This window comes from Lithobates pipiens, unplaced genomic scaffold (genome assembly GCF_037356315.1).
Source record: "Lithobates pipiens isolate NorthernLeopardFrog02 unplaced genomic scaffold, aLitPip1_a1.2 Scaffold_23, whole genome shotgun sequence".
In the NCBI taxonomy this organism is placed as follows: domain Eukaryota; kingdom Metazoa; phylum Chordata; class Amphibia; order Anura; family Ranidae; genus Lithobates; species Lithobates pipiens.
This window is the reverse complement of record NW_027507785.1, coordinates 95,353,005-95,367,844: the sequence shown is the minus strand read 5'-3', so window position 1 is coordinate 95,367,844 and position 14,840 is coordinate 95,353,005. Positions and strand designations below refer to the sequence as shown.

The 14,840-nt window shown below is 43.0% G+C and overlaps 1 protein-coding gene across 15 annotated transcripts in view; it reads left to right on the top strand.

Annotated features, from left to right (window-relative positions):
- CACNA1D (calcium voltage-gated channel subunit alpha1 D) overlaps positions 1-14,840 on the top strand; it is a 540,723-nt gene that overhangs the window by 373,135 nt on the left and 152,748 nt on the right. For 13 of the 15 annotated variants that reach the window (XM_077452065.1, XM_077452061.1, XM_077452076.1 and 10 more), the window contains one exon: positions 8,634-8,693. In XM_077452065.1, coding sequence (XP_077308191.1) covers positions 8,634-8,693 — 60 coding nt within the window. Of the gene's footprint in view, positions 1-8,633; positions 8,694-8,763; positions 8,824-14,840 lie in introns of all 15 variants that reach the window. The other 2 variants (XM_077452074.1, XM_077452077.1) reach the window with 1 other exon arrangement.

Here is a 14,840-nt window from a genome sequence, read left to right as displayed (position 1 = left end):
TTTTTGCCATGGGAAAAGCATTTCGACCACGGCATGTAAACACCCCTATCCACTGCTATTGTGATTTAAGAAGGGGCTAAAAACACAACTCAGATGCACGTTTCTAACTCCCCTCAACCAAATGCCTGCACTTGGCTTAAGGGTGCTGCCCTTGGATAGTGGTGGCAGTTGGAGGGGCTTAGCTATAAAGTCTGGGAAAGTCAGTCCCCTGTAACAAAGTGAAACTAAATCAGAAAGGGGCAGAAAAGAGGCTTTTTCTGCCTCTGTGTTTGAAATGCTTTACTGATCTCAGGAGCTTGTTTCCATTAGACCTTAAAGTAGGGTGCCCCTTAAAAAAAAAAAAAATTAAAATTCAGCAGCTACAAATACTGCAGCTGCTGACTTTTAATAATCAGACACTTACCTGTCCCAGGGTCCAGCGATGCAGGGGAACAAAGCCCCGCTCGTTCCCTGCTCTGCTTGGCGGCGCCGGCATTCTTACTGTGGGCACCCGGCTGTGGCTTCACAGCCGGGCACCCACTGAACATGCGCGAGCGGCGCCGCACGCCGCGATATGCCGCGCAGTCATGTGGTACCTGTCACGTGTCCCAGATGACTGACTGCGCCGAGGGGAAGTGACGTCAGGTGACTGAAGGAGGCAGACTACGAGGGACCCCCTAGCAACAGGCATTTAGAGGTGAGTTCATTTTTTTTCCAAATGTTTTTATTTTATTAATTTTTTCAAGAATTTTTTTTTTTTTGGGGGGGGGGGGGCCCTTTAAGGCTCCATGCACTCTGTGTTTAAAAAAAAAAAAGTCTGTTCTCTTAGGTGTAAAAATCGCTCATATAGAGCATTTTCTGTACAAAGTTTAGAGGAGTTTAGGAGAGTTTTAAATTTTTTCTGCCAGTAAGCTCCAATCAGAAACACGGACCAGAAGGTTTTTTTTTCCTGCTCCTAAATGTTGAGCTCAAAATATACCTGTAATCATCCTAATGTGCATGGACAAATAGGATAACATTGAGCTGCTTCTACGGGTAGAACACAAAACTCCTGTAGAAGCAGGATTTTTTTTTTTTTTTTGTTTTTTAGTACAACCTAGGCAAGACAATGCATGCAATTTTGTAATGCAAAATTCAATGTAACGTGTAGACATTAGGGTCTGCTTAGCTATAATATGCATACAAAAGTAAAACAAACATCAAATCAGTTAGCAACCAACAGGTCTTCTAAAGCGAACAAACTTTTTAAATCAGTTATCAACCAATAAAACAAATATCCTAGCTAGAGGCGATGGATAGAACAAATTTAAACAGTCAGGGGGATATAAATACATCCATATAGAGGTACGGTTTTTTTAAGCCAGTACACACGATCGGAAATTTGGCCAGCAAAAGATAGATGAGAGATTTTCGTTGGAAAATGCGACCGTGTATATGCTCCATCGGAATTTTGCTGGCTGAATTTCCGCCAGCAAAAGATTGAGAGCATGTTCTAAATTTTTCCAACGGAAAAAGTTTCGATAGGAAATCCCGATCGTCTATAGCAATTCCGATGCTCAAAATTCCTACGGATGCTCGGAAACAATTCGACGCATGCTCGGAAGCATTGAACTTTATTTTCTTAGCTCGTTGTAGTCTTGTACGTCACCGCGTGCGTGACAGTCGAAAGTTCAGCGAACTTTTGTGTGACCGTGTGTATGCAAGCCAAGTTTGAGCGAAATTCCGTTGGAAAAACCATCATAGCTTTTTTTCGACGAGAATTCCGATCGTGTGTACACAGCATTAAGGATAAATTAAGGTTTTTATGAGCCTGCAGAGCATTGCATCTACAATCAGCAGATCGTGGGTGCAGTGCCAGGCTCCAGCAGACTCTTAGTAAAGCTGTTTGCTCGTACCTCCCATATGGGCACACAGTTACTGGAGAGCAGGATGATCAGTGAACTACGAGAGTGCTCATTGGTGCCCAGGCAGTTCATTGAGAGCTGGAGTTGTAGTTCATTCATTCACAGAATTCTATGAATGAATAATGCGGCAGTGGCCATGCGGTTTTCAAATTGTGATAGCAGGTGCGGGGAGCAGAATCCTCACCCACTGTCAAAATGGTGAGGGGGGGCAGAGGTCAGGGGGGAGGTTGCTGAACATGTAACATGCTGCACCTTAAATATGGTTGTAACATATTCAGAAAGGTGAATTTTTCCTTTAATTATATACAAAAAAAATGGTTTCTTTTTCACTTTAGTGCTGTCATTTTGTTACTTTTAATCTTAGCAGAAAACAGTGAAACATGTCGGTAGGTTGTGGCTGACCTTTTGCAGGACTGAGCTAGTGTAGAATCAGAAAACTCACTTGGTGCACATTAACAATTCCAAATCTATGTGTCCCGCACAGCTCACAGTCCTGGCAGTGCGCTAGACTTCATTACCAATTAATTGAGGAGCTGCACTGAGCTTTCTCCCGCTGCTACACTAAGTACTTTGGTTTCTAGTTTGATTTAGTCAGAAATAGCTTGTCTGACCTTTGTTATAACACCACAGGGGGCAACAAAATCAGAGCAGTAATCGTTTGGGCAAATGGGCTAGGTCCTTAAAGCAGAACTCCAGTCTTCCCTCTGTCTTGCACAGTTGTAGAGGCTCCTCTCCTGTACTGAAATTACTTAGGCTGCTTTCACACTAAGACAGTTTTCAGGCATTTTAGTGCTAGACATAGCCTCTACCTATCACCTGAAAACCGCCTCCCCATTAATTTCAGTGTGACTTTTCACACTGGGGCGGTGCGATTGCGAGACGTTCTGAAAAGTCCTGCAAGCAGCATCTATGGGCGCGGTTTGGGTGTGGTGTATACACTGCTCCCAAAATGCCCTGCCCATTGAAAAAAGAATGGGCAGGGCTGCCGAAGCGCCTGCAAAGTGGTTCGGCAGCACTGCAACGCGGGCATATTTAACCCAAGGCGGGCAAAAACCCAACCTCTTTACACCCTAAGAAAAGACAGAAGTGTAGCATTTAATATGAATGGCAAGGAAGAGAGATTTGATTCAGGCTCATGTTAGATGGAAGCGTCCCGGTGGGAGATGTCCAGGGCACCGCTCCAGGAGAGCCAAGAGTTCAGTGTCACAGGGAGATAAGCCGGCAAAGTCAGCATGGTTCCGGGTATGGTCTTATGACTAGCAACGTGAATCGTTGTGATGACGGCACACGTCATCCACGGCGCTGCGCTCCACGTTGCTAGTCATACGACCATACCCGGAATCACACGGACTTTGCCAACTTATTTCCTTGTGACACTGAAGTCTTGGCTCTCCTGGAACGGTGTGCTGGACTTCTCCCACTGGGATGCTTCCATCTAACTTGAGCCTAAATCACATCTCCCTTCCTTGCCATTCACATTAAATACTACACTTGGAGGCACTTTTTGTTGGGATGTAAAGAGGTTGGGGTTTTGCCCGCTCACCAATCCAGACGATACCAGGGTCACAGGAATAGCAGGGAGATCCTGGAGCAGGCTCCTGAAGATTCTGTGTTCAGGGAAAAAGGTGCTTGACTGCACACCCTGCAGTGCTGTGGTTCAGCAAGATCTGTGATGTGGGCAGTGAGGGTGACCCCCCATTGTCTTCGGACTGACAGGAAGCTGGCGATGATGGATGCGTCCACACACAACCATCAGAGGCTCTCCCTTGCTGACAGTAGTCCCAAGAGAGCAACTCCACCCCAACCCAGGTTATTTATTTCTTCTCCCAGCAGTCTGTTCTCTCTTCAGCTGGCTGGAACATGTAGTTCATGAGGATCTGTCCTTAGTGTAGATTTGGTTCTTTGGAATACATGTCCTTTGCTCTTTTGTCGGTTCTGCATTTAGAATATGACACTGTAAGGTCTAAGCTGAACCCTGAAGGGAACAGCCTCACTGTGGCTAATGTTGTAGAGTGTCCCCCCTATTGACACAGGCAATTTAGCTAGAGCCTGGCTACATGTAAAAATGTAATTAGCATATTGATAAGGGAGGGGGACCAGGTAGGTCAAAATATAAACAGAATTAACTTCAGCTTTAAAGTTGAACTCCTGGCAAACAGATAAATACACAGTTACAAATAAATGTATGTGTGCTATTTTACCTGCCAATGGATTTGTAATAATCTTCAGCCACTCTTGTGATCCAGGCACCCTGTCAGACATCACAGCCAGATGCTAGACTACCCTGCAGACTACATTGCACTTAAGCAACACAGTCTGGTCCAGGACTCACCCCAGCCTTTGACCGGAGAATGCAGAAGTAGCAGCATATTTATGTGCAAACATTTACCTGGAGTTCCCCCATAATTCTGTCCAGGTTCAATATCAATGAAGGGTGTTATTTCGGTATATTTATGAATAACAGAAATATGTGTTGCCCAGAGCCAATTTCCAAATGGTACGAATTTCCCTTTAGTGTAGGAAGAAAATGTACCATTTTTTTTTCTGTTTTTATTTTAAAATCTAATTGATAATGTGTATGCATCTGTTCGAAGCTGTACTGACACACATGGTTACCAAACATCTTGTGACACAAATGTGGTCAAACATTGACACCTGCAGGCTATGTAAAATGATGCACACTTCTGCTGAAATAAGCCGTTTTAAATAAAAGTAGATGCCTGCCCCTTTGGTAAAGTAAGCAAAATATATGTGCCTATAAGCTGGCCAAACACTAGTAGAATTTCATTCAAAAAAAATTCTATAATGCCCCGTACACACGAGCGAAAAACAATCCACCATTTTTCCGACGGAATTCCATACACACGGTCACACAAAAGTTCTCCGAACTCTCGATCATCAAGAACGTGGTGACGTACAACACTACGACGATCTGAGAAAATTAAGTTCAATGCTTCCAAGCATGCATCGAATTGTTTCCAAGCATGCGTAGGAATTTTGCGCATCGGAATTGCTACAGACAATCGGAATTTCCGATCAGAACTTTTTCCGACTGAAAAATAGAGAACCTGTTCTCAATCTTTTGCTGGTGGGAATTCCGCCAGTAAAAGTCTGATGGAGCATACACATGGTCACATTTTCCGACCAAAAGCTCTCATTGGACTTTTGCTGGCGGAATTTCCGATCGTGTGTACAGGGCATTAGTGGGCTCAAATCCGTGTTCATTTTTTACCTCAGTGATGAGAAAATTTGGAGAAGTGGGATAGAAAACTGTCTGGTGCAGCTGTGTATTGTAGCCAATCAGCTTCTAACTTCAGCTTGTTCAATTAAAGCGGAGGTCCACCCTAAAATGGACCTTCCGCTCATCGGAATCCTCCCCCCCTCCAGCGCCACAATTGGCACCTTTCAGGGGGGAGGGGGGTGCAGTTACCTGGATAATCCAGGTAACTGCACCCACTTCCGGGATAGCTCTCTGCGGAAAGGGGCGTAGATTACGCCCCTTTCCGCAAGTGCCCGCCCCCTTCCGCAAGTGCCCCGCTGCCTGCTGGGAAACACACAGATCCCAGAGGCAGCGGGGACCGTCCTTATTGCGCAGCGCGACTCGCGCATGCGCAGTAGGGAACCGGGAAATGAAGCCGAAAGGCTCCATTTCCTGATTCCCATACCCAAGATGGCGGCGGCAACACCCGAGTGACGATCTAGAGATCGGCTTCGGGTGCCGACATCGCGGGCGCGCTGGACAGGTAAGTGTCACTATTTTAAAAGTCAGCAGCTGCAGTATTTGTAGCTGCTGGCTTTTAAAAAAAAAAAAAAACGCGGAGTCCCGGCGGACTCCCGCTTTAAGCTTTGACAATAAAACCTGGAAGCTGATTGGCTTCTATGCAGAACTGCACCAGGTTTTGCATGCGCCAGTTTTAGTAAATCAACGCCAGTGTGTTTATCATTCAGGAAAGTCAATTTGTTCCAACATTAAATGCTAATAGCATACAAAATTTGGAAGTACTTTTGAATGAGATTTGTCAAGTCATCGCACGTACTGAGAATAATTGTGCAAATGTTTATACAAAAAGCTACTAGTGTATGGCCAGCTTTACTGTCTGCCCCACTGTTAAAGTTCACTGTTATGTATTGATGAAAGTATTGGATGTCCATAGTAAATCCCCTGTTGGATTGCCTTCCCTGTTTCAAATCTACACAGCACCATGACACAATATACACACATAGGCTATGATTCAAATAACGTTTTCACCAGTAAACAGCTCTGATGTAACTATGTAAATTATCAGTGTGTAATCTAGATCAGTTGGGTATACACAACTATTCCTTTAAAAAAATAAAATAAATCACACCCAGCTTGAATACAGTAAACCCCTTGCTGATCAGCTGCTATATAAATAAGAAGCTCAAGGGTTTGCATTGCCATAAAAAGCTTATAGCACATGTATCAAACACAAGGCCCGCAGGCCACTTCTGGCCCTCGGGGCCATTGCATGTGCCCCTTGCACCTCTCCTGCAGCTGCAGCGCCTCCCCGCCCACCTTGTCTCAGCAGTCAACAGCAGAGAGGAGGACAGAACACCTCCTCTAGATCTTGCGCTTCTCAGTGCAGCCATGCAGAGGCTCGTCTCTACCCTCGTTTCAGCATTTGACAGCAGAAAGGAGGACAGAACACCTTCTACAGATCCTGTGCCTCTCTGTGCATCTGCAGTACCCCCTCATCTCCACCTCACCTCAGCATTCAGAAGCTGACTCCAGCCCTTCTCTAGTCCTCCTCCAGACTCTGCACTTTTTGCTTCCCAGCTCCACCCCAGCTTTTTCCTGGCAGTAGCACAAGGTAAGGGGAGTGCACTGTGATATAAGGGAGGGAGGGGTACTCTTGACTTCTGATGGTAAGGGGGCCCTTGACATCTGATATAAGGGGGTGCTCTGGACATCAAGTCTTACAGATACAACCGCCTCTTTGAGAGAAACCATAATACCGATGCAACCCCTGATGAAACTGAGTTTGACACTCCTGCTCTATAGTAACGTAAATTGAATAAGGTAATGCAGGCAGAAGGAAGTCAATTGCAGGTCAAATGAACCCGGTAATGAATTGTGATTGATCTTTGAAACATTTCAAACTGATGTCATCCAGACCAGCACAAAGCACGTTGACACAGGCCATAAAGCTGGTACTGGGTTAGGTTGATTGTCCTTATTTAATGTAGTACAAGTTTCTCTCTCCAGTTGAACCCATACCAACATAAACATATCAGAAAGAATATGACTGGTAACAGTGAAGAAAGAAATGCTCTTTAAAACCCAGTATTCTATACCATCATACCAGAAGAAGCAGACCCACAGGGCACTCTATTTTAATACAGGCCATCATTTTTATTTTTTTCAGGTCTGAGATCTTAAAAATACACTTTAATGGTGGCTCCACTAGAAACCTTTAATCACCTTTCTTCTTTTCTGCCCATAGGTTGGGAAGAAAAGAAGCCTTGTGTAAGCTCTAACTTACAAGTTGGGAGTTTACACTTGGCTAAGGACTCTCCCCAGACCCATGTGGCATCACTGGCACCTGAAGAGGCAATCACCAAGTACCAGTGCTGTTAAATGACACGAATGGCAGTGAGTCAACTGTCTCCCACTGCTATGCTCCCAGTGGCCTGAGCGAAAAGAAAGCAAATATAAGCTGCCTGTGTAGCTGCCATCATTATAAATCTGTTTCTTTTCTCTGCATGCATTCATGAAAAGTATTTGGTTTCTGAGGTTAAGATGTTTAGCACGGAACGAAGCTGAACCAATCTCACTTGTGGTAACTTTTCTGTTCAAATGGGTAGGTAGACCTCTGTAAAACAGTAGTTGGGGATGGAGACATTTGTACAAATGTTCTGCTTGAATATATTTCTATGGCAAAAGGGCCAATTACAACATTTCCCAACTCACATCTGTAACAGGAATTTGGGAAGACACTTGACAGCTAAACATACATGGCACAGAGCAGAAATGAGGCAAGTGTCAGGACAGCAGGGAAAATGGTAGATGAGACTGGGTTGTGTTTCGATCCAGTTTTTGTAACCAGGCTATGAAGTAGCTGCAGTGCAGGCCAAAGACCTGTCTATACTGTTAATATGGTTGGTTGGATCACAAGGCAAAAATCCTTTGGTAGGACAAACAGCTACCGTGCATTTTGTAATTGTGTAATTTCTCCCCGTCTGGAATTCAGTTCCAATTGGCTAAAAATATCTTACTGTTTTACTTAAGAAACTTTCACTTTTCCCATTCAGTTCTCTTTTTAAAAAAATACCCTACCTAATGATATTCAGCTTCCCCTTTCTTCATCGGTGCCTCTATTGGGGTTGAGACTTCAAACCCTGTGGAAAACTTCATGTCAGATGGTGTTGAAGCTTACACAGTGTTGACTGCTTCCTCTTCCACCTCATTGGCCACTTATAGCTGACCACTGCATCTTGGGAGGAGATCACATGCGCCAACATACCCAAAAGGACCAAGTACTTACCAAAGTCTCCAGCAAAGCAATGGAAAGGCAGGGGAGGTGAGAATAAATGGGTTAGGGTTCTTCTAGTAAGAGAACCAGATTTTCTTTATGTGGTTAGGACCAAATCTTCAACAAAATATTTTTTCAAAAATAATTTCCTATTTAACTTCATGACCAGCTTTCTTTTTTAGTCCCAGCAAAAGGCAGTGATCCATTCTCAGCTTCTCTTCAAGCAGATTACTCACTGTGCTCTTGTACCTTGCAGATTCTTGGTTACTTTGACTATGCTTTCACAGGAATCTTTACAGTTGAAATCTTCTTAAAGGTAAAACCATGTTCTTTTTTGATGATCAGAATGATGTCTGTGATAACCTATAACTCTTCTGTACCCTCAGGTGCTAGGATATGCAGATTATGTCTTCACTAGTATGTTTACATTTGAAATCGTTTTAAAGGTAACCTGGTTTGTGTGAAAATTGTATTTAAAACAGCAGTACAATCGTTTTTACTGTCCCTTTACAGACAATGGTTAGCGGGATTGTTGTTTTTTTAAGCAAATTTATAAAATGTTTAGAATCCATTTCATTTTTATAGAGATTAAGTGTTAAAATAGTAGGGGTTACCACTTATTTTTGCAAAGCTATCTAGTTGGTACCCGCTCATGTTTCTAATGCATTAAAGCCCTACTCCAGCATAAACTTTTCATTTTATATTTTGAAGCAGGGAAGGGTTAGGGTCTCTAACAGGTTTATCTTGCTGTCTGTGTCTTTCTCCTCTCTTCCTATCAAATCAGAAAGTCTTAACAGGAAATTAAGTGATAGGTAATCTCACCTATGGGGACACAGAAAATACACACTTTTAGTAGTGTGGATAGGGTTGAAATGTTTGTCATTTGACATTTTCCCTATATCTTTTATGGATGTCACAGGTAGAGTACCCCAAAGTAACAGACATAAATATAAAGCCAGACGCATGTTAACTCTTACCTCCTTTATCCAAAACTAAGAAGAAAATCAAAGTTGGAGTCGTGTTTTAAAGGAAACCCATCTAGATAGCAATACGGAGGCCACCATCGATGACCTCCTTCTTAAAAGTACTAGTTCCCTGAACCCCCCTATCATCCTCTGGCATCATTTGTTTCTGAGACACTGGTGCCAAACAAGTATGCACTCCAATTGTCTTGGTTGGGGTCAAATTCAGAGACCAGTAGTTATGGCAGTAAAGAGGTTCATAGCAACCAGCAGGATAAGTACACAAGCAGGTCACCCTGGTGGATGACGCAGGCTCACCCGAGACGCAGTGTCTAAGCACTAACTGGCCTTCACCAGATCTCCTGATGGTGGAGATGGGTTTTGCTGCATGCTAGTGCCAGGTTCTTGTCCTCAGAATCTCCCCATCATAAGCAGATGGAGCAAGTAGGGATCAAGCAGAAGCATAGCCAGTAAACAAGCCAAAGACTGGTAACAAGTGAGTGCATGTTTGGATAAAGCAATAGCATAGTTGAAAAACAAGCCAAAGGTCAGTAACATATGGTTGTGAAGATATAGAAAAGGAGCAAGATATTGACTGAGCACTATAATCTGGCAACAGGAACAGCAGAGACATGGGTTAAATCAACAAGTTCATGGGAGGAGCAAATGGTTCAAGGTTCACCAGAAAAAAGACATGTTGGTTTACATTCGCCTGTCCATAGACTTGGAACTTCTGATCAGGTCCACTGGAAGAACTGACAGGCAGACTTGATTGGACCACCCATGTGAAATATTCTCTTTAAAGATATTTTTTTGGAATTTCTTACTAGTATACAATGTATATGCTGTCTTTTTATTAGTGACAGCAAAGCTTGCTTTCCTGAAAATCCATCCTCCAAATTTGAATGTCAAGTGTTTGCTTAGCTGGTGAGTGATGGCCCGGTATTATACTAAAAATACAGAACAAACATATTTTATGAGACGGGCTAAAGTGGTGTAACGTAATTTCACCATAATTTACTTTAATGGCTCTGTAGATTATATCTAGAAATAGCTCACTGTAAACATCTGCACAAGGATAATAAAGAAGATTCAGTAGATTAATTGTTGCAAACAATGCTTCTTGTACTGTTGATTTAAATACTATTTTCTGTGTGAGTTTTGTTTGAATGGAGTGTGTTTATTCTACACCATAAAAGCCAAGAGGCGTTTTGTCTTTGACAGAAAATAATGTGTTTCTGGAGTTATACACTGTGTGGCTGCATCTAACTCAACAGCTAAACATTTCCACCAAAACTACAGCTTACCAGAACAGTATCAATGGATCTCTTCCATAGGTCATTGTTTGCATCCCCATGTCCCGAATCTGGATATGCCTTGTTTTTAATTGATAGAAGTTTTTTTTCAGTTCTCTCCATACATAAAGAGGGGTGTTCATTTTCTTGGGGTGGTCCCGGGAATTTGCAGCAAATTCCTACTGAGGAACTCAAAGTCACATACCTTTCCAATCAACGTAAGGGCTACAGATCAACCTGAATGATTTTAATGAATGCATCCGAACCCCTAAACCAATCCTTAATTGTACAGGCGATGTTCAGGACTGAATTTTGTCTTTCTCTGGTCTTAGGTACTGTTCTCTAATGGTGCCTAGGGCAATAGATCTTCAGGGGTGAGGCTTTCAAGGACTTGTCGGTGTTTCAGCCATTAAAAAATGTATTCATTCCATTCAGGACTACCAAAAACAGATTTTTGCATAGTCACTGAAAGATCAGGCAGTTTTCATTTTATGCGGATTGTGATATAAAGCAAATGGTTATTGCTGGAAAATTTTGCTTTGCTTTGTTACCGAGGTAGAATGTAAGTGCATCCTGTAAAATATCTGGTGATGTTCTTCCTAGGACAAGCCGAGTGGAGTGAGAAATATTCGATGATGACGACTAGTTTGGGTGGGAAATGGTAATGAGGGGTAGAAGAGAGAGTAAAAATACATCCTCCTTGGCCAGACTAAAGGGAAAAGGGGTGATGTAGATGGAAATTTATTTTACAAAGATGTTTATTAAAGTTTTCAACAAATGTATACAGCACCAGGTAATGGTGTAAACAATTTTGCATACAAATGGAGAAGTACAAGGAAGGTCAGCACATAAGTCAAAGTCACCAAAAGTTAATAAGGGTGATAGAATGCCATCACTATGACATCAGATGAAGCAAGTATGGTCAATGTACAAGGGTGCACTTACCAGAGGGTCTACCCCTCAGAGCGGGGTCCGGACCTCCGGGTCAGTAAATACAACTCCCAGGCCAGGTGGGAGGAGGCGGTCTAAGTGCCCTTCATCAACCAGCATGCAAGGGGGTTCTAAAAGATGCCCAAAAGAAGGGGAAAAAAACAGAGCAGAGGAAGAAGAGAAGGGATGGAGATGGGAAGGGAAAAACCCAGCAGGGTGTACCCAAACGTTCTCATCCAAGGCTGCAGAAAATGATTACCTTGAGAGTAGAGAATGGTCCAGGTTCAGGCCGTAATTTTTTACAAGCCATGTACCCACACATACCTCATCCCAAACCTTTAGAAATGAGGTATGTGTGTCATTCAAGATAGAAGTGAGCTTCTTGTGCACCATAGTCCCTATGAGTCATTTACCTTGGCTACATTAAGGAACTGTTGCAGCCAAGCCCTAACCAGCATCTGGTGGGCTGCCAGAAAAACAAAGTTCACCCACCTCCTCTGAGTCCTGGCTGGGGCCATAATAGGTGAAAATCTGTTGTAGACCTCAGTGTACGGTCATGCCGCGTACACACGATCGTAATTCCAGCCAGAAAAAGACCGGAAAATGCGACTTTGTGTATGCTCGGAATTTAGCTGGCCGAATTTCCGCCAGCCAAAAATTGAGAGTATGTTCTCAATTTTCCCAACGGAAAAACTTTCTATCGGAAATTCCGATTGTGTGTATGCAATTCCAACACACCAAAAATCACGCATGCTTAGATTCAACTACAAGACGGAAGCTATTGGCTACTGGCTATTGAGCTTCCTTTTTCTAGTCCCGTCGTACATGTTGTACGGCATTGCCTTCTAAACGATTGGAATTTGGTGTGACCATGTGTAGGCAAGACAGCTTGAGCGGAATTCCGTCGGAATTCCATCGGGAAAACCATCAGAGCTTTTTCCGACGAGAATTCCGATTGTGTATACTCGGCATTATACTTTGCCACTACTGCCCTAAGGTTGAATCTTGTTTGTATGTTACACAGAGCTTTGTATCTCTGGTATTCTTTACATTTTCAGGTTCGATTGATGGAAATATTTTCAATAAAAACTCACTGAAACTGAAAAGAGAGCTTTCCTGGCTGTTACCCCTTTCTGACAGCCTTCCCAAATTCTGAGAAGCTCTGGGTTCCAGCATCCTGTGGATTTGGTGGAAATGTGTAATTTGCATGGGGGAGCTGGTGTTATACTGACATGGACTGTGCACACAATGTGCTAGAGGTTTCCTCATCGTTTGATATCTTGCTGGATCGCATGTGCTTTTTCTGTTGTGTGACACGGCACAAGTTGCTGCCTGGGCTCTTTTTGGAGTTGCAATGCAGTGTGCATCATGTTTAACATTCCTGTTTCTGCCTTCTGTTTCTGCAAAGTTTATGGCTGTAAGCTAGATTTTTCAAAGGAATAATGAATTCTAGGGCTGTAGTTGCCATTATATCTATTTAAAGTGGTTGTAAACCCTTAGCTTAAGGCTTACTTGTAGGTCCAAGAAATATCTCCTAAACCTACACTGTTTAGGAGATATTTGCCAAAAGACAGGCACCGCTGTCTATGGCACATGCGCCGTAGACAGCGGCACGCTGGCGCACTGAGCGTGCTGCTGTTAACGGCGATATGCCATGAGTGGTGGCTCCGGTGCGCATGCGCTGGAGTGACGTCATCGTGGCTCCGTCGAATGACAGTGTCGGAGCAGTGAGACCCACCAAGAAGATGGAGGCTCCGTACTCAAGGGGACAGCAATGACTTCGCTGGCTCCTGTGTCAGGTAAGTGACACATAATGCACTACTATGTGATGCATAGTAGTCCATTATGCTTTACCTTTGCAGGGAATCAAAGAGGAAGTAAACCCATCAGGGTTTACTTCCTCTTTAATACAACCTTGTTTATCATTAAGTAAATGGAGAGACACACTTCATGTTTCAGGAGCTTTAAAGAGAAGTCATTTAAAGTGTTACTAAACCCAGGACCCTGCATTCACTATATCTGGTCTCCCGCAGTGCACAGAACATGGAAATGCAATTATTATAGTAAATATAAACTGCTAAATACCTTTTCTCATAAGCAGTTAGAACAGTCTTATGATTTCTGTCAGTGTCCAGCAGAGCACTGGGTAAAGCTTGTAGGAGCAGTTTTCATTCTCCCCTGATTGTCCTGTGAGGCAACAGGACCCCTGACCTTCTGTCTGGACAGTACTGATTGGCCCTGTGCTGATCACATGAACTCTCGCAATACACACCAAATTGAGCAAGGGTCTGTTCTATCAGGAGATGGGTTATTGGCAGTGGAAGAAGGAGAGTCTCAGAGAAGACAGGATCAAACAGCCTTTTTACACAATGCAGAATATTAACCCTTTAGGTTTCACAGTGAGTATAACAAGCATGCTTTACTGCATATACAGACTGATTTTACTGTTGTGGGTTTAGTAACACTTTAAATTGATTTTGGTGGATTGCAGCTTCCTATCTTTGCGTTAAGAGGCATACACCATCAAGCCATACAGGTTGATTTACTAAAGGAGGAGAGAAATTTCATTTTGAAAAAGGGAATGCTCATTTAGCTTAGTAACCATAGCTAAATTATGTTAAACTGCAGTGATCCACTTATATGTTTTTTTTCCTTTGTATGTGTATAAAGTGAGATGGGTTTGCCGTATAGTTAAGCTAAGTAAACATTCTCTTTGCAAAGGGAAGATTACCTACTCCTTAGTGAATCAGTACCAGTTTGAGATACAGGTCATCTGAACCCAGAAGGCTATAAGGGCTGGTTCACACCACAAAAACACACTCCAGGTGTATTTCTGCATGCACGTTTATAACAAGTTTTTAATGCGCTCCAGTGCGTTTGTATCACATTATTTTAAGAGCTTTTGAGGCATTTCCAAATGCCTTCCAGATTTTATTTATTTCTTCCACTGTACTGGTGTCCAGTGCATTTTTGATGCATTTTAGCACGTCCCAGTACAGCCCAGTGCAGGAAAAATGCAGTATGTCCTATTTTTTTTTGTGGAATTTAAATGCCTTTGAACTCACCGCACTGGAGTGAACTATACCATTGGAAACCATATAAGCTACATTTCATGCATTGTTGATGCAGAAAAAAAACGCACTGGACTGCATGTAGTGTGAACTGGCCTTGAAGCAGATTTTGAAGACCCAACTTATTGCAGGAGTTCCTCATTCTCACTTGCCCATACAGTTCCTTAGCATAGTGTTAAAGTATCTACTGTAAAAACGTTGTCAT